The following is a 23,492-nucleotide window of genomic DNA, read 5'->3' on the forward strand; positions in this document are numbered from 1 at the left end:
TTCTGCTATAAAATATTAAATTTCCTTGGAGACCATTGCGGTGACACAGTTATAATGAATGGTCATGAACTGCGAAGTGCGATTATTTGTGCAGTAAACCGGCAGAAGGTGATTTAGTGTCTATTGTGAGAGGTAGGAAGAATTATCTCTTATGAAGACTATGGGGTTATCTCCCATGTGTGTGTGTCAAATATGTAAATCAGTCATGACCACAGAAAAGAAGCCTTTTGCGTATTATAAGTCAAATAAAAGACGTTCTCTCGTATGTGGATTGGTGCATGTATTGTCCATTTTACTTCGATGTGACAGTTTTTCATAGTCGCATGTCAAACTTGGGAGTTTTGGATGAAGTTAACTATAACAAAAGTACCAATTGATAACTATGCTAGCATCAAGAATGTCTTGTATTGTCACAGTATAAAAAAGAACCAATAAAACCATATATATATCTAGATTTGGACCAGATGAAATGCTGATGTCAAATACACCAAAGTAGTGCCACCTGATTTTGACTTGTTGTTTTGACTTCCATCAACATGAAATGGCAATGTCCCACCCATCCACATACCCTGCAAAATATGTTATTTGTATTATAGTAAGAAAAAGGCTTTTCTCTGTGGTCATGACTGATTTGCATATTTGGCATACAGACATGGGAGATAACTCCTAAGTTGGAAAGGATGATAACTCTTCATACATGCAACAATCCCGTCTAAAAACAGTAAAGGTTTGTTCTACAGCCTAGACAGTGCAAATATAGACCTTATCCATGATAGATTACCAGAATCTAATCTAGATGTAGTATTCAAGATAATCGTGTTCTAAAGATTTGGTTTGTTTTATTTTTGTCCCATTAACAGCTAGGGTTATACAGGACATGCCAGGTTTAGGTGGAGATGGAAAGCTGAAGAAACTAGCCAACCTGGAAACTGCCCCTCCTCGTAGGATTCAAACTTAAAAGCTAGTGGTTGTGTCTTTTCATGATCATAACACAATCAAGAATTGTGCCAAGATTTTTAAGATATTGTTAAAAAGCAGCAGATTGAAGGTGTATCGAAATATAACGAATGGGTCATCGATGAGCAGTTTCGCTCAGCCCGGTGTCCAGATATCGATAATCGACTTTCAAGATCAAAAGAAACAATTGTTATTTGTTTTACATTGTTGGATCAATGACCAAGAGACTTACGCTCATGGAACTGAACTAGTAGGATTGTAAGAATAAGAGTGTGTAAACTAATTACCTTGACATCAAGTGTAAGAGTTGTCTGAATAGCCAACAAGCACAAGGTCTTGATATTTTGCCTATACCTGTCGAAATGAATGAATTTGTCATTCTTCCATAGTCAAATACATGAAATGAATTAAAATCTTCACACAAGTTTTAATACGTAAAGACTTTCTGATATTTCAGCAGTAAGCTTGGAGATAACTGAGCCACAGATACCATTATTTGCTATTAATATCTAACAGGATATGTTCTGCTTTGCATGTACATTTACACGTGTAAAACAAACTCTTTTACACAGCAATCTAGTCCCAGGATCATGAAACAGTCCACCGAAGTTTTTGTGTAGCCAATCTTGAATACAACTTTTTGTAACATTGTCTTTGACTGGATGGAATGTCTTAGACCACAGGGATTTGGCAAAATTTCCAACCGATGGTCAATATATATATAATACAAATATATTGACAGTTGGTTGGAAATTGGTGTCAAGCCACTGTGTCTTAAAAGACTTCAAACTGGCTCATGATCTTGGTCCCAAAATCTTTTTCATTCCATAAAGGGATTTTCAAACTTTAGCTACAAAAAATAAAATTGCATTTTTTAACTTCCCCCCCCAACAAATCAAAAGCTTAACAGAACATGTAGTTCATTTTTTATTCCAAAATTTTGCTCACAAGATGCTTTCTGACAGCTTCACTTTCTATACTGTTCCATTAGCCTTTCTCACACTCTTTCCTCTCATCCTCTTAACCTATCTTTCTTTTGATCATTCTCTCCCTCTCTTGGAAGGTCTCTGATAACAGATAATATAAATTGTCGAAATGTCAATTTAATGGAATTTTCTTTACAACATTCGTACTTAAATCTTACTTTTCTGCAGAATTTATCAAGATGACCAGATGCTCCGATCTCTTGATTTCACAGTTACCTGCTCTTATTAGGATACAGTGATATTAATCTCACAATCTGCCTGATGATTTACATATACCTGCTTAAAAAAGCTCACATAGAAAAGACACCATTTTTGCAACAAATTGATTTTCTCTTTAGTTCTAACATTTCATTTACTATCTCTTTTAAATACCTATGCATAGGCAATATGATAGCCAGGCGAGGGTTAAAGTAAAATACCAGCTGTAGAGTAAGGAAAATGACCAATCCATATTCTGAATGGTCATATCCAATCAATAAATCCAAGAAATAACAATCTTCAAGATTTCATCCAATCAAATTTCACTTCAACATGCACCAAGCAAACCAGGTTGTACAGGGTAGAATGATTCCATACAATCAAATGTCACACAATGTCCATGATCTTAACCATAAAACAAATTGACCATAATTGAAAAGATCTGGTCCACCCAAATGGCACATCAACTATACAGCTTCCAGACTTTGTACTATTGTTACTTCCATCAAGTCAGTCTGACTGTCCCCTCTGTAACTATCGCCCGTGACAGATTCCTCGTCAGGGCCAGACGTAGTAAGGCAAGCTTTTCCTTCTCACGAACATCTATATCCTATAAATCAACAAAAATATTCATTTCCAATGCGATCAACATGGATCCTATACATGTTAGAGGGTTGAGATCTGTATAGGCAATGTGATCCTATACATGCTAGAAGGTTGAGATCTGTATAGGCAATGTGATCCTATACATGCTAGAAGGTTGAGATCTGTATAGGCAATGTGATCCTATACATGCTAGAAGGTTGAGATCTGTATAGGCAATGTGATCCTATACATGCTAGAAGGTTGAGATCTGTATAGGCAATGTGATCCTATACATGCTAGAAGGTTGAGATCTGTATAGGCAATGTGATCCTATACATGCTAGAAGGTTGAGATTGTATAGCAATGTGATCCTATAATGCTAGAAGGTAGAATCTATATAGCAATGTATCCTATACAGCTAGAAGGATGAGATTGTATAGGCAATGTGATCCTATATATGCTAGAAGGTAGAGACCTATAGGGCAATGTGATCCTATACATGCTAGAAGGTCGAGATCTATATAGGCAATGTCTATCTGATCCCATTGACTCCTTATCAATATAATTGTTTGAAATTGACATTCTATTTAAGCTCATAAGAACAAGATATTTTATAAGAAATGTTCACTGGCTGAATTATATATTGCCATAAGTATGACAGTAAAGGTTGGTCTTTTTAAGCTGGGAGATTGTAAAGGCTTTCAAGGGCTAAGAAAACTTACTACTCTCTAAATGGAACAGATCCATGATTTAATAACGGTCTAGCATTCTTGTAATGTACAATGTAATAGTTTTTCCAACTTGTAATAATCAAATCAAAACAAATTAATTTTTTAACGGGCTGTGAATTTGAATTAAATTAATTATGGCATGTTATTTTGATTGACGCCCTAGTGCATGCCAGTTACTTTTTCTATCACTTGTCGAATCAAATTATTTTTTTCCTCAGAATACAAAGGATAGATTAATATCCAACCACTACCCCTAAATCAGATACTGACCTTGAACTCTCTCATCAATTCCTCTAGACAATGCATAAGGTCAAACGTTTGAGCACTGCTGAATATCACCTACAGAACAACAAAATGTATACTTAAAAAAATCTCGGAGGCATTAGTAGTGTTCTATTGAAAAGCAAATTAAAATGAAATACATGTTGCTTGCAGTTTAACGACAACTTCTCAAACATGTATGTATATTATATATCTTAATTAAAAGTTATGGTCATAATTATACTGGTAACAAAGGATGTGTCTGATAACCTACAGACAATACAATAGACCGATGGCAGCCTCAGACCTCTAAAGATCAGATAAGTTAATGTCAGCTCACCTTTTCAGCCTCCAGAAGGGGCATGGCATCCACAAGGAGAGTCACCCAGAATCTGTAACAAATCAAAACTTTAAATTAAACATTGATATTATAAGTCTATACCACTGACTTCAGACAGCCACCATATGGAGACATGGTTTATATAATTAATGCTAACTTTATTTTATATACAACTTTAATGAAATACAATAATAGGTTCTAAGGACAAATTACAAACATCTTTTCACATCTATCAGAGAATAAGAATTTTTCGGCCTCTGTCAGACAAAGAATTACTGTAAGCATGGATACATCTGTGAATGTTTAAATTTGTGCTTTACATATGTAAACATATTGTAATGCTATTTTTTTCCGATAAGTACACCTGTTTAGTTTTTGCGACATACAATATAGATTCTTAATTATATATTCCAAATGTTACATGCAGGAGAAATTTTCTGCTAAAAGTCCTTGATGTACATTTCCCCCTAGAGTAAGTTAAGTACCTAACATTACTATACATAGGACTTGGCCACACCTAGGAGACAGTGAGGAGGATACTTACTGTTTGGGAGCCAGTCGAGCTTGCAGCAGGGAAAGTAATAACTGACCAGCCGCTTCAAATTCCTTCTCCTCATATAATTTGTGGAACTCACGATATTTACCTGTATAGATTAATATAATTTTGTAGAATTATGCAAATACCTTAATACTTTTGAACATTGCTTATCCTTCTATATCCTGTTATATATAATTTGTATTCTAATACAGTAGACAATTTTTTCTATAATACTGCATCATTTTAGGTCATAACTACAACATTGCTGTATAGGTATCTGTTGGGTGCAAATCGGAAGTTAGTATGTAAATAATTAATTTATTAAATAAAACGGTTACTTTTATTGGTGTACATTATTACATATGGGTTTCATCTGAGTAATTTAGCCTAATATGAGTTTTAATAGTAAAGTAAAGCCTATACCGTAAGCTGCAATATGGCTTGACCACATGCATCTTTTCTTTAGATAATTTTTTTCAGAAAATAAATGAATTTATCTATTAGGATAAAATATTTTATACTTGTTATAATACATTTACTAATAGCTACATTTATTACTCAGATCAAATATTAGGTATTCTAGATATAAATAGCTATATTCTTTAATTTATTTCATGTATTTAATTAATTTTTATTTTTTTTTTTTTTTTATTTATTTATTTGAATCATATATCTTTGTTTTTGCCATTCTAGAAATTAACAGCTATATATAATTGTATTTCACATTTAGAATGTCAGATTTTGTACATTTAGCAGTTTTGGCTATTACACTTTTATTATACCCTCATAAGTCGCTTGGTGAATTTTACCTGTACTGGCCAGGCTCTAGGCCTAGGGCAATAACCAAGCTAGGGGTCACCTGTCTTGTCATGCATGACTGCCCCTCCCCTAATCCTGTAATTACCTATATAGCCAGTTCAATTAACACAAAAATTGTGATTCCTGAAAATACAGGTGAACAGGTGCCCTATGAGTTTTGATTTTTGAAAAGTTTCAGAACTTTGTATTTTGTCAAGAGTGAACAATTTAACTGAAATAAATTAAGTTGAAATTTATTAAAAAGTTCTTATTATTAGCTTCCTTTGTACCAAAATAACTCTGTCAGAGACATACAAATATAGATTTTATATGTATCTGACATGTGTGGCAAATCGGAATTTTTTTTTCTCCAATAATAAAAGAAAAAAAAAATTGCAATGATATCCTCCAAGATACTTTACCTAGGAATGTCAGTCGATTACTCAGCAACATTGAAGGTCCTAGGTTGTCTATGAGGTCCAGGTTTGAGAAGCTACCCTTCTCACTGTACTCAAATAGGAATCTGTAAAAACAAACAAATGACGTCACAATCAATACCTTCCTACAATGGCAGAAAACTCTGTAATATACAAAGATGAAATATACTTAAAAAAAACAGTTTTATCAAAATTTGTTTACCAATCAAATTGACTTTATATTGAGAGTGAAGGGAATATCAAACATATCTCTACAAATAAAAGTACAGCTACATATAGCTCAGACACCAGATACTCACCGCTCTGCTATCACCGTTGATAATGCTACATCCTGAAAATTTAAAACATTTTCATAAAGTCATTAGAACAGACAAATACTACGTATTTTGACAATTAAAAACATTTTCATAAAGACATTAGAACAGACAAATACGACGTATTTACTGATTATTGACACTTAATTAAGAAAGTCTGCATTTGATACCAAAATCTTTGAAACAGGTCATTCATATGAACTAACTTTGTAGATGCTCACCCATTTATGCTATAGACCCAATATCAAAATTGTGGGCCCCGTAGCTTTTAGAAGTTTTCTGAGGATTTTAAAACAATGACCTCAGTGATCAACTCACTAATACTGAACACCGTGTCGAAAGACTAGTTTTCTTCAGAGCTTCTATATGGCCTTCTGTACCTTAAAGACTAGTTTTCTTTGGAGCATCTATATGGCCTTCTGTACCTTAAAGACTAGTTTTCTTTGGAGCATCTATATGGCCTTCTGTACCTTAAAGACTAGTTTTCTTTGGAGCATCTATATGGCCTTCTGTACCTTAAAGACTAGTTTTCTTTGGAGCATCTATATGGCCTTCTGTACCTTAAAGACTAGTTTTCTTTGGAGCATCTATATGGCCTTCTGTACCTTAACTTTTAACTGACCTTAGATTTGAGGAACCACGTCAGAGCAGCACCCAGTCGTTTATATTGCATGTGTCTTCGTCCCATCACCTTACAGATAGATTTGGCTGTAGACAAAATAATTATTCAATCATTTTTACTAATATATATTTATATTTGATATATTGTAGAATAAAATTTAAGCAAAAACACATGTTAACTAAATTCCAGGAATTTTAAATGTTGAAATTGAATTCAAATCTGTCACAAAAGTAATCCATTTTCATGACGACTTTAAAATGAATTCAATTGGAGGTCTGAGATCCAATTTTTAAAATCGAAACATGACAGAAAGAAGTCAGTGAACAAGATTATCTTAATTTGCTTTTACAGGGCTGTACCATAGCTTTAACATGTTCAGAAAATACCTTGTTCTACTAGATTCCTCTCCTGACATATGTGTAACAGCTTCTGAGCTTTCTTTTCTGACTCTATAGAAATATTTTCCATGAAATGTTCCAAATGTTTCCTACAATACAAACGCAAGAGCAACATGTATTACAACCTAACTGTTGATCTGAACCATAACAACTCAAATACCAAATACTGAGAGATATAAATATTATCATTCTAGGATTATTTATTTCATGGAGTGTTTTTTTTTTTTTTTAAATCATTGTTATTGCATGGCCTCGTGTTTCTATGATTTTTTGTTAATTATCATGTATAACATACTTACCTTCCAAACTCTGGACAATGATCTAAATAACCAACCCCCACAATCCACAAGCTGTAAACAAAGAGGCTTAATATCATGAACTATTATAAAGTTGGCTGTAATGAATCCTAATAGTCATCCCAGTTCTTATACATACATGTACATGTATATCTTTCAGTCATTATGACCACTGAAGCATATATTATCAAAAAGAAGTTAATGTGCACGTATAGCATCCATTTGCCACTACGTGCACTTTTATTATATAACCATACCGTAAACAAAATTTCTTCCGCGCATGATTTACTGTCGCAATCTAAGTAAATTCACAAAATTTGTATCCACCAAATAACATCTATATCATTGAGATTGATTGACAACTTTGACAAACAATACTTACCTTTTGTGAGACATTAAACTAGTTGCGTATTCAAGTAACAGAAATTCTCTCAGATTGGAACCAAATCTGTAGTTACAAGAGAAAATGTATTTGGAATAGTAATTAAAGAATTATTAAAAGGTAATAAGGCCCTTTTTGGGGCTTCATTCATTTAAACTGTGTTCCAGTAAAATATTTTGATGCATGCAACAAAGTATTTGATGATGACAGCAATACTGTATAAATGCTACTTACTGTAGTTTATGGGAGTCCAGCTGTCCACAGTGTTGTAGTAAATCTGTGAGATGGGCCACGAACCACCAGTTACTGAACATGGCACTGTAAAGTAAAAACGTCATTATGAATATTTATCCTTCATACATGATACATTAACTGTATAGGTAATGAAAAATGTGTTCAGTTCAGCTAGTGATATTCTGTGTCTGATCACATTGACTTCTTGCAATGAAAATCTAACACCAGAATCACTCAACCAGGAAAAGTCAATGACTGCATTTCCTAGACTTCAGATATAGTGAGCTTGGTAACTGTCTTCATTTCTAGCAACAGTAAAGTATGGGAGGTAACTCTTCATTTTGAATTTTATCAAAATATTATTCCTCTAATACTACACCTCTTGTTGTAGACAAACTAATCTGGTCATTTAATTGAAGAAAAATTTTCTTTCACAATCACAACATATATTTAATGCCTACTTTTTAACAATTAAGTGTGAGGAGTGGTGATGAAATTTATTGGTGGTCTGTCATTGAAGAAGAGAAATGTCATCATTTTTAAAAAATAATTGTCACTATTGTTAAAAGAGTCCTATTTGTTATTTCCATATTTTTGACAATATATATATATCGTTATTATAGAATAAACCCTCACATTATTTGAATGGGTTATGTATGTTTTTGGCAAAAAATGTTGCCATTCTGCGCATGAGAATCCTCACAATGAAACCTGTTTTATATAAAGACCTAGCCAAAACAGAATTACAGTGGAACCTCCCGAAACCGAACCTTCTCAAAACCGATCACCTCTAGAAACCGAACATGGATGTCATGAACGGAATGAATTCCTCTTTATTAATAGTATATAAAACTTCCCAAAACCGATACCTCCCAATTCCGAATACCGGACCGATTTTGAGATCGGAATAGTCAAATGTAACTAAAATACACTTCTGAAAACCGGCCTTAACCTAAGCGACACCGATAGATTGCATTGAGGTCTGATCAACCGACCGTGAAATACACACGTACCTGTACCATAGTTGTCGCATGCCATGTCCTGGGGCATGTATACAGATGTGAAGGCTATTAGGTACATGGTAATTATACCCGAGATAGTGGTGAAATTATTTAATCATGTCTATTGTTTAGATATTTAACGAAAGTCTACCACGTGCACGCGGATTGTTTACTGTATGAAAACAAGCAGAGCTAGTAATAAAGATAAAGTTTCGTATTCAAATCACACGGGTTTTTTTTTATTTACATATGTCGTAAATTATCTGTATGAAGAAGCCGAAGCCACGTATTGTTTTAGAAAATGACTATGTCATATAATGACCGGCATCGACTGATCATCGTGTAATTAGACCATATAATTTGATTCTTGACGTAACCGGACGCGATCGGCCGTATGTAGGTTAGTGCAGACGAGAACATCCACAAGAACATTCACGCAACTAACTAAACTACGTTTATAAGCGGTAACAAAATCAAGATTGTTGTAATTCATTCCTTTTAAACGTATGATTCTCTCTTTTGTGATAACATTCACATTAACAATCAATATCAGTCGGTTTTAACGAACACTAGGCATACATGCGGTACACTAGTGTAAAAAACGACTTCCGATCGATTAAATTCGGATCATAATGATCGGTATTCGATTCACTTCTCCAAACCGAACCCTCTCTAAACCGGCCGAAATTATGTGCACCGACCATGATCGGTTTCGGGAGGTTCCACTGTATATATTTCATCAACAAATCCCTTTGAAAAGTCCTTGACCTTGAGACGCCCTTTAACCCCGACTGACCTGCTGTCTTTGATGACTTGATGGATGTCGTACTCAAGAGCAGACAGGAGAATGTTGTCTAGCTCACCGATCCTGGCATTACTACGGTACTCATCTAAACAGCCCTGTACAAAAGTAACAACCATTTATAAACCTGATGATTACACTTGTGTATCTGTAATATCGCTATGATTGTGAATGTGTATCTGTAATATTGCTATGATTGTGAAGCTATAAAGATATGCCATGAACTTGTCTTACAGGCTATATACTCTCCATATACTATAAACCGAGGCTCTTTTCAGTACTATTAACTTTTGCGAATTTCGAGATCACAGTAATTTTGTTAAGGTTGTGAATGTATATAAATCTTACTTATATTGTGTAAAACTTACTATTAGGGAATTTGTTTTCAAAACCAAATCACGAAAATTTTAAAGCTGTGAAAAAAATTGTTTGCAGTAGTGACTAAAATATGACAATCAGACTTCAAGAAATTGAGAAGTTTTAGCTACAAGGAGACATCCTGTTTTGGCTATAGAATAGGGAGAAGAGATTCTGGAGTTTTTACCTGTATGTGGTACTGCAGGTCATAGCCTTTGATGGTTGGGTTTTGGTACAGAAGTTTGGACACCAGCATATGGTACCATGTCTCAGACAAATCACGCAACTCGGAGAACACTTGGTCATTACCCATCAGAATCTACAACGACAAACATCTTGTTACTAGCCCTCCAACTCTTGGTCATGAGATCAGTTGGCTTTTGGGCTGTATGTATTAAAGTGACCATAGCTGTTGATAGAATGTTCAACACATCAAACCATAAAACCGATCCTTACTCTTTAGCTCTACAGTACATATGCATCTTCTCATCATATCTATGAACCTATGATGTGACACAATCTACCATTAGCCCTTCTCTGGGTTGCTATTCTGTATATTAGGATAGTAAACAAAATACATGTACATGTTTGACAAACTCTAATGATTCACTGAATTTTGAATTTGTTTCTAGCATGTCTTCTTACAGTAAATTGAGATTATTTAATCATATTATCTTACACACTTAAAAGGAAAGCTTTTGAGACTTAATCATACCTTTCCAATTGTTTCCAAATTTCCATATGATGAAAATTCTCCTTCCTCTAGTCTCCGTTCACATTCATCTCGCCAATGTCGCCATTTCATATCAAACTCGGCGGCTGAGTGACCTCTTAATAGCTGCTGTAAACAGAAATATCAAGCACTTTATACTCAAACAATGACCTTCAATACAAAATACATTTGTCTGAAAGACAGATTTTAGCGGTAGTTTTATTTTAGCGTTCTTCACACTGACTTTGAAGGGCTAATTCATGTACAATGCTAAATTTTGTAAAAGGATATTTTTAGTATTGAACCACTAGATTGATCATTATTTGTGCTAAAATTAGACTGTACAAATATAAGTCTGCTTATAGTAAATGTCCCCAACATCAAAAATGGGATGGACATCAAAACCATACCAATAGCTTAAAAAGTATGCTTGAGAGATTTTTTTTGTGTAAAACTTATTTTACATATTTTTGTAGAATCAGTTACTCATTTCTAAAGGCAGTAAAGAGATCTGCAGTGGGCTGATTACTGACTGTATTTGCATGTTTAAATTTGACGGTATTCACCAGTACAACTTACTGAATGCTGTGGCATTTTCCTGAGGAGGTCGTCCATACTGGTGAAGGCTGCACTGTGTTTCGAGGAGTGGAGAGAGAGAAGTCGGCGGACATTATCAGTCTGACCCTGGAGGACCAGTCGGTAGACCTAGGATATAAGCGGACACAATTTCTAACCCACATATCATTCCATACAAGACACGACTGGTGAAAATGATGACACAATATCCAGGGATGCAGTGTTTTTTTCACTCACTATTTTCAACAGCCCATGCCTTTTCAATTGAGAAAATAACTTGGAATTTGGAAGAAATTGGGAAAATCATGAGTGTAAAAAAAAATCAATGTCACTTGCTCCTAGCAATAGAGCCTAATAACTTACTTGCCCTCAAAAAATACCATTTTTTTTATCACAGTACTGTACTAACTAGAAAATTGAAAATCAAAACTTTTTTTGTAATAAATATTTCTTATTCTATTTCCCAATATATTTTCCTTCTATTATTAGATAAAACAAAAATTAAATTATTAAATAAAACATTTAATTTGCAGCACTATTTGAATTTTTAAATCTTTTTTTGTTTCTCTATTATTTTTTTTTCTTAATTCTTGAATTCCGGAAACCGGGTTCCGACTCCATTATTAGTTCCCAAGTGCTACTTCCTACCTTGAACAGGGATCGTTGTTACGAAGAAAAACTCCTTGCTTATGTCGAAAAAATAATGATTAGACAACTAATAGTGTAAGTTAACTGGGAATCATTGTTATATAACTTAAAAACATTTAACTATTGTTTTTATCAACTTGAATGTCTGAAAAACACCTCTGAACTGAAGGTGCACCTAGCGACCTAGTTATGCTCATATCAATATTTTTTCATTTGGTGAAATAAAAATTGTTTCAAATCCCAAATTATTTGTTTTTAGTAACATATTACCGGTATGTAGTCTATATTTACACATTTAGGATTGAAAATCTGGTACAAATTATCAACACAAATGTCATTGAATTTGATAAGTTTTCATTGGGAAATTTGACTTCAAAATTGAGAAAATAAGGCATTTTTTGGCTCTCGACTAATGTGAAGAAACCTCTATCTAGTGTTTACAAGGTCATTTTATGATGTTTCAGATCACATCCGGCATGATTTGTTTCTCACAGTTGTTGTTCAATAAGGGAAAATCCTCTAAAGAGAGTAGAAGATATCCCTGAACATTCGAAGGCTATCATTTGCAGATTGTTATAATCTTACCGTATCCCAGTAAAGAGGATGGTGTTCGGGTTGATCCTCCTGAATAATTTCCAGGAACATTTGTTCTCCGGTCTGAAAGTGGAATCGAAGCCAATCCAGCAGTGGAGCAATCACTAATCCTCCTGAAGTACAAAACAAACGTTCAACAATTCTCTAATGTCCAATTATTGCTGACAGGTCATAATATAATTATAGGCATCAATGACACTTTACTGTATAAAATGTATTAAATTGTGTCTTTGTTATCTTCTTTATATTTCAAATATTAAACTTCGCAATCAAGAGCTCTAACTGATTAACATGCATTCATAAATACGTTTGATACAATTATTCGCAAAACATTTGAAATGGTGTTCAAGTAATGTAGATACAGCCTTGTCAAAATTTTCATCAATGATCAATCTACAGCTATTATTCATGGGTCCTTTTCATAGATGGTGCCAAAATCAAAATCAATTGGTCACTCGGTGTAGGATGGAAATTTCTAGATTGAGTACAGACAGAACTCAGGATGTAAAGTAAAAGTATGTCCACCCACTAACCCCCACCTCGCCTTTCCAGGTATCAGTAAGGGACTCGTTACATATTTACCTGGTAAACTGTCGATAAAGAGGATCTCACACAGCCCCCAAATTAATTCAGACATTTCTAACAACTGTAGATGTTCCAGGAAATCTTGCTTCTGTTCTTCGTTAATTGTAGAATCTTAAACAACATCAACATACAATATACAAAATAAGTTATTTCTTTTTTCAAAAAAAACAATGGAATTGTTAAAGATGCTCCACCGCCGACAGAGCATAAATGATATTCATCATTCGAACAATAATCTGTGTTTAATTGTGTATATATATGCCTAATTAACACAAAAAATAATGTAAAATAATTTATTTCGCCTTTGGTGCATGCGCAATCAGTACTTCATTTCATATAGAATATAGTGCCACGGAATTTTTTCGGGATGCAATTAATTATTTTTCATATTTTTAACTTGAAGGAAAATTAGAAGCTCAAACTTTTCAATGGTGGTAATGGTGTAAAGTAAGTAACTTTTGTAATAGAAGAAAAATACTAAATCGTCTGCTCCTGTTTTTGATAGTAAAAAAATACCATTTGTCAGCAGTGGAGCATCTTTAACATTAATAAATAATAACTATTTATAGATATTAGGTTTTTTCTGTTGCCCTTAACAGAGATATATATATATACTCCTGGTGGGGAAACGATTAATAGAATCTTTCAATAACTTGAGAGTGAAACAATTACAAGGTTATCTCAACCTGAGTGGTAAGATTCTTAAGGTGTCAAACGCAAGGCTTGCCAAAGGTTGAGATTCACTCAATCTCAATGGGTTGATTGATAGTTTTTCTCCTAACCTGTTCACTTTCTGATGTATGTAGGATAAATCAGCCTGCACACACTAAACAAATAATTTAAGAATCTTAGCCCTTATATTGAGATTACTAGAGCTAACCCTGTCTCATCCTTATGGGGATGAAAGGTTCTATTATCATTCTAATCAAAATGTTGTTTAATTGTACATGATCTAAAAACTCCAAAAGTTGTTTAGTAAAAGTATTTATGTAAAGTGAGTGGGAATGTAAAGAAATCTGAACATAGCCATACCTGCTAATATCTTCAATTCAAGGCTGTATGCTTTCAATGCTGCTCGATACTGCTTGCTAGATCTTATGATGCTAAAAGAAATATAAAAATAATATATAGTAGCCACTATCCGGTAATTACTTCTACAATGCACAAAAGTTATCTTTTATAAAGACTTTATGCCTGCAATTATAAGTCTTTAGCAGAAGAAATAAATGGTGGAAAATCTAATGTAAGAAACTTTTTTCAAATGTACATAAGTATCAATATTAATGTGATCTTGGTGCTTTGATCCTAAAAATCTGGACTTCACAAAATCACAGTAGCTATTGCAGAATATTCAAAACTGCAATACTTTTATTATCATTATTTTCAAGGGATACAATTAAATAGATGAAAGCACTGACAAATTAATCAGGCCAATGAAATCCTTTATAAATCTTCACATACAGTTTCTCAGCAACATACCTACTTTTTTTATCATAATGTATACACACAGGGTAAATGTAAAGGGGGATAACTCACTGAGGATGAAGAGCTGCACCGGATGTGGTCTTGGCTTGCTCCTGTAGACAGGTGAAGAGGTCTACAAAGCAGACAGAATGGGATTAATGTGCTTCCCTTTCAATAAGTAATACATCTATGATGTTATATCAAACATTTACATGCAGTACTGATATCAGTAATCTAATGGGTACCAACCAACTTTGTTCACTTCTCCATGAGAATGGAAATATGGACATAAACTGGAAAGTCAGAAGTCATAAATGAAAACCTTTGTGGAGGACTATTTAAGGACTATATAACTATATATATACATCCTGAAAGTATTCTGTAAATTTATCCAAACACAATTAGTAGGGTTATAATTGGCACTTCCTTTGATCACAAAAACAAACTATTATTATTATCTTTATATCACTGTCAGTGCGACAGATTGATTGCGTAATCATTCTGATATTTCAGAATAATAATGTTTCTACATACTATGTGATTCGTTGACAAGTTTCCTAAGAACAGGTTTGTGTAAGTCCATATCCCATCTCACTTCTCGTATCATTTCCTCCTTCATCAACACTGGCTGCCTATCTGTATCAACAAAACCATTGTATAGTATTTCATTACAGCTATACAATTTGACATATAAGAGTTTTTTAAGTTAAATGTGTTTGCTCCCTATTTTAATAATGTGAAACAGGAGAGGGGAAAATGTAGCGGCCAGACCGGGATTCGAACCCGGGACCCTAATAATACTAGCCGAGTGCTCTACCGACTGAGCTACCTGGTCACCGATGATCAACCCAGTCCAATCCCGCTACAAATGTATTGGTATTGCACGCTAATAAGGTCATCTGATTTCAGTGGGTGAATTAAAGGAAGATAATACAAAGACTACTTACGCTTCATCAACAATGGAGAAACTAGTACAGCACAAACAAACATGAGGAATCACATGGTACATTACTCCCACTCTACTCAATAAATATGAAATGTCAGACAATTAACTAGTGTTTAATTTTACTATAATTGACTGACATCTACAAATATGAATTACATCAAAATTTCTCCAAGCAAAATTCCTTCAAAGATTAAAAGCTCAGGAGTATTAAAAAAGACTTACAATCTTACATGAAAGTTAATATGCTTACCATTTAAAAGAATTGCTTTTTTTCCTGGGAACACGAAGAACTGATTTCCACAGCCCCATACTGCTTGTAAGCCTTGAGAACATGATAAATCGTTTATAGCCTGAAAATTAAAGAAAAACATATCACTATCGTTTTTCAAATCGAAGGATTTAATTTTAGTCAAAAATATAATGAGTCATAAAAATTTGCATGTAATTATCCACAAAGATCCGGCTGAATTTTACTTAACGTTCATTACGTACAATTTCAATAAAACTTTTACATTTTCCAATTAGGCTAATTGCAAATTAATGTAATATAATAGTATACATCTCTAATTTTCATTAATAAAGCTAGATGTAGACAGGTTTCTGGGTCATATGTAAAGTCATTATGGACAAAATGCTAAGTTGTAAATAAAATAACTTTAAAATATTTATAAACACACGAATGTCACACGCATGTTTTTTCTGATTTTGTATTTTTGAATATCGCGAAAGCAACCGGTCTAGTACAGAGCTCACAAAAAAATCGGATTGATTGCGTGTTGTAGATCAATGGCTATTTCAGTGGAAAGTAGCATCAAGAACATTTATTAAATCTGTGCATATAAAACGCTAATATAAAGGAATCACATTGAACTTACACAAAAGTGTGGTTCTCTTTCCCGCTCCGCCATATTGGATTATATTTACCTCCAAAATCGGAGAGCTCCACGATCAGATCAAGATGGCACTTCGTTGGATCTCTGGAGAGCAAGTTAAAAATGTCCTCACGTATGGACATTTAATCCCTGAGATGGAAAATGCTCTTGCTCAGTTTTCTCAGGGATCAGTGGTCCAACCCATAAGGACGGTTGTTCCTGTCAGCAAAGCCGATGGGTAACTACTCGGTGTTTTTTTTTTTAAATCGAAAGTAAGAACTGTACCGTTAGACTTTGTGTGTACTAGGGTAGACTTGCATGTGTCCCTAATATTAAAAATTGATGATACCAGTCTGGTTGTCATGGTAATTCTTTTATTGTCATTCGGTCATCAACAGTTTTAATGCAGATGTGGTCAATTTATGTACTCACAGTAAGTAAACTTGATAGAATTGGTGACACCCTTATATCCCTACGGCCTAATAGTCCATTGGCCCGATAGTCCGAAGGCACGTTAGTCCGAAAATTAGTAAATACTGCAAGTTATATAGTTGTTATAATTAACGTACAGATGTATTTTCACGAAAACATTTTTCTGCACTGCTGATCTGACAATTTCTATGGACGGCAAGTTGTCATTTCTTCATAGAGCATTGCAAGGTCATAATTACATCAAAAATAAAAAATAAAACAATAATGTAAAAAGTTTATATGTTATATTTTATTAGATATCTCACTAGCATACGTTCTATGAATTATCTTACAAACATATATACAAGCTTTAAACTTCCGATTGTAAGTGTATGTACGCTGTAATTTGATTGCATTAGGATGTAATTAATTTTTCTTTGTTTTCATACCAAATCTGGCTTTTTGATTGGCCAATATTTTTTTTGCATACCACTATGAAAAAAAAATCCAAGAATGGCGCGAAAATCCGACGTTATCGTGACGTCACAATAGAGACATTGACGTTGCGTATTGATTCGGAAAAAAGAATCCCTTGAAAAACCACTATAATGTTACATTTAAACATACGTCATTTTATCAAATAGAGTATAAAATTAATTATAAGTATTGATGTCACTATTTTTTAACTTCATCGGGTTATGAAATAATAATAAGCTACGCGGATTCACACAGTTTGCAAACAAAATTTCTTTCATACTCCGATGAAGGTAAAAAATAGTAACATCAATGCTTAATAACGTTGTTCTATGAATAAATGATGCATATAATCAAACCTTACTGAAAAATGACTTTTATTATATCTGTAAACGTCGTTATATTGTAAGATATGTACATGTATTTAACAACTTATTTTTGCGTTTCCTTCCCCTTTCTTTGACTTGTTTATTGTACCCTTTATGACGGAAATTGTCCACATAATGATATTTTAGGGGGGAGATGTTAAAGGGAATTGCATTGTACATATAAAATGTGTATACTCTTTAATATCAGATACATTTACGTACTTCAAGATTATGTTCTTTTTTAAAATTCGCAACATTTCCTTGTTTATTATCATTTTTATGTAAGTATACCTTAGTAAATTTACAACAAATCTTTTGCATCAAAAACTGTAATAAATGTTTGTTTCATTTCGAGTACTGTTCACATATTTATTCCAGTTATATTATCTGTTTTCGGACTATCGGGTCTTCGGACTATTGGGCCTTCGGACTAACGGGCCTTAGGACTAATGGGCCTTTGGACTATTTGGCCGTAGGGACATAAGGCCGTCACCATAGCATTCAGAAAAAGAAAAGCTGATAAGTTAAAAAATGTAGTGTCCCTAAAATGTTACAGGTTCCTTGGAGTTATGCCAGCTTATAGTCCAGAACAGGGTGCTTTGGCCACAAAGCTGGTCACATTTTTCCCGAAAAACAAAGATGTTCCGACCCACAACGCTGTCATTGTTATGTTCAACCCAGATACGGGAGTTCCTGAATTAGTATGTTTTATTTTATGTCAATCTGATACGTTATGTCAGTTAAAAAATTATACACCTCTCTATCTACATGGGTACCCAGCATGATGCTACAGGTATTGTTTCATCACAAAGAGGAAAAATATTTAATAATCTGATATTTTGATTTTACAACAGTTAATGGATGGAGAGGTGATCACAACAATGAGGACGGCTGCTGTATCTGCCGTGGCAACCAAGGTCAGTAACCATAGTTACCAAAGTCAGTAACCATAGTTACCAAGGTCAGTAACCATAGTTACCAAGGTTAGTCACCAAGGTCAGTAACCATAGTTACCAAGGTTAGTCACCAAGGTCAGTAACCAGTCACCAAGGTTAGTCACCATAGTCATAAAGGTCAGTAATCATTCTCCAATTATTCACCATAGTCACCAAGGTTATAAATTAATCAGTCACCAAGTTTAGTCACCATTGCCATCAAGGTCAGTAACCAAGGTTAGTAACCATAGTTACCAAGGTTAGTCATTTAGTTACAAAGGTCAGTAATCAGTCATCAAGGTAGTTCACCATTGTCATCAAGGTCAGTGTTCAGTGGCCAAGGTTAGTCACCATAGTCACCAAGATCAGTTACCATCGTCACTAAGTTTAATATAGTAACCAAAATCAGTTACCATAGTTACCAAGGTCAGTGACCAGTCACCAAGGTCAATAATCAGTCACCATGGTTAATCACCATTGTCAACAAGGTTTGTCACCACTGTCACCATTGACACCAAGGTCAGTAACCAGTCACCAAGGTTAGTCACAAATGTCACCAAGGTCAGTAATCACTCACCTTGATTAGGCACCATAATCAATAAGGTCAGTAATCATTCACTAAGGTTAGTCCCCAAGGTCAGTAACCATTCACCAAGGTCAGTAAGTAATAAAAGTTACCAAGGTCACTAATTTTAGTCAAGGACAGCAAGTCTAGCCAACTAACCATAGTAAGGTAAACAAGGTCAATAACCATAGTCACCAAGATCAGTTACCATAGTAATTAGTTTAATATAGTAATCAAGATCAGTAACCATAGTCACCAAGGTCAGTAACCATAGTTACCAAGGTTAGTCAGCAAGGTCAGTTACTAGTCACCATGGATAGTCACCATTGTTACCAAAGTCAATAATCAGTCACCAAGGTTAGTCACCATTCCCAACAAGGTTTGTCATCATTGCTACCAAAGTTAGTCACCATTGCCACCAAGGTCAGAAATTAGTCACGAAGGTTAGTCACCATAGTCACGATTGTTGCCAAGGTCAGTAATCAGTCACCAAGGTTAGTCACCATAGTCACCAAGGTTAGTTACCATTGTTGCCAAGGTCAGTAATCAGTCACCATGTTATTCACCATTGTCGCCAAGGTCAGTAATCACTCACCAAAATTAGTCACCATAATCATCAAGGTCATTAACCAGTCACCAAGGTTGGTCACCAAGGTTGGTCACCAAGGTCAGTCACCATTCACCAATGTCAGTAAGTTATCAAAGTTACCAAGGTCAGTAATTTTAGTCAAGGTCAGTAACCATAGTAACCAAGGTCAGTAATCTGTCACCAAGATTAGTCACCATAATCATCAAGGTCAGTAACCATTCACCAAGGTTAGTAAGTTATCAAAGTTACCCAGGTCAGTAATTGTAGTCAAGGTCAGTAACCATTGTCACCAAGATCAGTAACCATGAAAACAAGATAGCAAAAGTCAGCTATAAGGTTCAATTCAAGGGTTTTAATCAATTTTATGTGAAATGTTTTATAAATTGAAATGAATTTTGATAATTTCATCTGTCATTAATGAAATGCTCCTTTAAAGCCATGATGATTTCATTTTCAGGTTCTGTGTGGAGGTGACCCCAAGGTGTTGGCTATATTAGGGTCTGGAGTTCAGGTACGATCCCATTATCAGGCTTTAACATCTGTATTTTCATTTACAAAGGTAAAAAGTCATACTCACCTCACATCAAAGTTTTATTTTCCCTACTGTTTCGTGTTTCTTTTTATAAGACAGAATTCTTGTGTTGATTGATACATCATTCCGTTTGAACAAAAAAAAAAAAAAAAAAAAATGTGATTTTCATGGTAACTTGCAGGTTTTGTAACCAACATATTAGAATGGCATACATCATCTGTATCCTTTCTTTTTTCAGGTGAACGTTTGGAGTAAAACTCCATCAAATGCTGAGAATTTGGCCGGTGAGATAAACGGTACAGCTTGTACCACAGCAGAAGTCGCTGTAAAGAATGCCGATGTTATCGTCACTGTTACATCCTCGTCAACTCCAATCCTAAAAAAAGAATGGGTCAAACCTGGCGCTCACATCAATGGTATGTGGATGTAGAAGAGTTTTCTCCCTCTTGATAAAAGCCTCTTTTTTTCAAATTTGTTATGTGCAAAAATATTAACGTCAAACAACTTAATAACTATGTTGGAAGGCCTTTAAACCTGAAGTTGGGCCTAATCTGATATGAATGACCTTGACCTTTAGTCAGGCTGAAGTCTTCTCAGCATCAATTTAAATATTTAGGGTCTCACAGAAGCTGTTGAGCAGTAAATCCCCTCTGATCTCTTGTATATAAAATGAAAACTTTTTCTCCTTTCAGCTGTAGGAGCGTGTCGTCCTGACTGGCAGGAGATTGACCCGGACCTGATGAACTCGTCCGTACTCATTGTGGACAGTCGAATGGCGGCTTGTACGGAGAGTGGGGATGTCATACTCTCAGGGGTAGGTGGGCCTTTCATCAGTTGTACAGTATGAAGGACATAAAGTATATCAAGTTTAAATAAAGAAGAATCACTACTGATTTTAAAGTACATACATTGTAGTTGACATTTAGTCTTAAACACTCATGGGCAAAGAGAAAACAACTTTGCATGTAGTTTTGTTCTGATCAATCCTACAATAATTTATCAAAAATCACCTTAAAAATGTCACTGAAAAATGTTAAGGCAATATGAATTGTTTCACATATTATACATGTTTTGGCATTGAACATAGACTAGTCTCTAGTAACAAGTACTTTTTTTTTGATAGGCGGAAGTGTATGCTGAATTAGGGGAAGTTATCAACAATGTGAAGGACAAACCTAAAGGGCAGACAACACTGTTTAAATCACTAGGTAAGTATAACAAAACAATTAAATTCACACAAGGTCACCTATTACGTCTAGTACGCCAACTTATACCTTGCTGTATATGTCAACTTGACAAACTGTGATGATCCATCAAAATGTTGTTTAAATGCATTATAGGGGATGTAATAACCTGTAAGTTTGATTCACTTACTCCATCTCTCACAAAGTCCTCAACCCTAAAAGTTAATCCCAAGTTAGTATATTGCTACATCACTTCCCAATCTCATCTTTCTTACAGGACTAGCTGTGGAAGATGTCTTGTCTGCAAAATTGGTTCGGGACTTGGTGACAGACTGAGGAAAATTATACTTAGTTATTTGCGAAACTTACAATGATTAGACACATAATCAGGAACCAAGTCAAACCAAGATAAGCGATAGCTTACTGATATAATTATAACAGATTATTTATATCTTAATCAGGCAGCAGATTCAGATTATTTACATCAGTTTGTGAGGAAATAGATTATGGTTCTTTTAATAACAGAAATTTATTATGCATTGAATATAAATGTACACAAAGTGTATGTCAACTTTACAAATTGTGATGGTACTATGAGAATCGTAATTATATAGCTGCAGATTGATTACTGAGCGACTTCCTGTGGTAACATATATGCAGCATTCAACATAATTCCTATATTCTAGAAAAAATTTAATATCTATCGTAAGTGTATGATATCAATAGGATCCTGTGACTTTTGAATAAAAGTCACTTAGTCAAAAGAAGTACATGTAGTCTTTAATTAATCCTAGATAATATAAAGCCGGCTTATGTAGGCTACAGGCACCATTGCAATAAGTTGCTTAAAAATAAACCAATAAGTTAGACAGTTACTATCCCATGTAACATCAATAAAGCCCTAGCAGGTGAGCTGGAAAAACATTCTATAATGTTTGTGCTTCGGGATGGAATTTTGGTTAAAAAAACCATAGTACACTTCACTTCTGTAGTGTGACGGCAATATTTGATCGATATTCAGTTTTATCTTAAATAACGTCGGTAAAAAATTGTTTCCTTAAAATAACAAATATTCAATGAAAGTATTTCTTCAATAAGAGGAAAATATATTCGAAATACAAATGTAGTGTTTTGTTTTAAATGTCAAGATGAGTGCTACAGGTCCATGTGGCCTTTTGTTATGGGCAGCAGATTTACACAAGAAACTTAATTTGTAGGTTTGATGTGTACATCAATCTTTATATATTAACTCATGGTGCTGTTTTTTTTTACACCTATCCAATATGATTTAAGAAAGATTTTGAGAAGATGTAAAATTGTTTTGTAATGTATTGTTTACGAACAGGAAGAGTTATCTGCCTTTGTGAACACATCAACATGTTCATGAAAAGAAACAAGTGACCATTTTCCTAACCTTACAGAATTGCTGGCAAATGTGATATACCATTTGTAAAATTTTAAATGTACCAGTATCTATAAATATGATTTATAAATATATACCAATTACCTGCAATGTATTACCAGGTATTTTTATTTGTAAATTATGTACAATACTCGATATGTATACATTTATATTTTTTATCATTATGTCTTTCAAATAAAATATTTTATGACCAAAGAAAACAGAATGTGTTATTTGTTTCCTTAAGATAGCAGGTACATGTATGCATTGGGTTTGTTTTTATCACTTTCTGCAAATACTTTTATAATGACCATACCAAAAACCCCTGCATTGTAAATCTATATAACCATATACATTGAATTCAGTCCACATTGTTTCATACTGGAGAATTATAGCAT

At 34.2% G+C, this 23,492-nt stretch overlaps 2 protein-coding genes across 2 annotated transcripts; one reads left to right on the forward strand and one right to left on the reverse strand.

The window, feature by feature from the left end:
• Window positions 1–1,871: 1,871 nt before the first annotated feature.
• On the reverse strand, window positions 1,872–16,773 carry LOC138323679 (nuclear pore complex protein Nup85-like). Its single transcript, XM_069268456.1, has 22 exons — window positions 16,638–16,773; window positions 16,013–16,112; window positions 15,351–15,452; window positions 14,889–14,949; window positions 14,385–14,455; window positions 13,350–13,463; window positions 12,759–12,880; window positions 11,529–11,654; window positions 10,953–11,078; window positions 10,425–10,556; window positions 9,875–9,978; window positions 8,078–8,161; window positions 7,844–7,909; window positions 7,465–7,515; window positions 7,154–7,254; window positions 6,768–6,853; window positions 6,131–6,162; window positions 5,817–5,917; window positions 4,603–4,702; window positions 4,059–4,110; window positions 3,728–3,796; window positions 1,872–2,751 (listed from the first exon to the last, which is right to left on the reverse strand). Exons 1-22 carry the CDS (start codon window positions 16,668–16,670, stop codon window positions 2,647–2,649), a joined length of 1,938 nt encoding a protein of 645 aa, XP_069124557.1. The 5' UTR covers window positions 16,671–16,773; the 3' UTR covers window positions 1,872–2,646.
• On the forward strand, window positions 16,721–23,330 carry LOC138323680 (ketimine reductase mu-crystallin-like). The gene is made up of 8 exons (XM_069268457.1): window positions 16,721–16,872; window positions 18,444–18,588; window positions 18,742–18,804; window positions 20,434–20,535; window positions 20,747–20,924; window positions 21,201–21,322; window positions 21,632–21,716; window positions 21,970–23,330. The coding sequence occupies exons 1-8, from the start codon at window positions 16,721–16,723 to the stop codon at window positions 22,026–22,028; spliced, it is 906 nt and encodes a 301-aa protein (XP_069124558.1). The 3' UTR covers window positions 22,029–23,330.
• The last annotated feature ends 162 nt before the right edge of the window (window positions 23,331–23,492 follow it).

The sequence above is a fragment of the Argopecten irradians genome, chromosome 5, assembly GCF_041381155.1.
Source record: "Argopecten irradians isolate NY chromosome 5, Ai_NY, whole genome shotgun sequence".
NCBI lineage: Eukaryota > Metazoa > Mollusca > Bivalvia > Pectinida > Pectinidae > Argopecten > Argopecten irradians.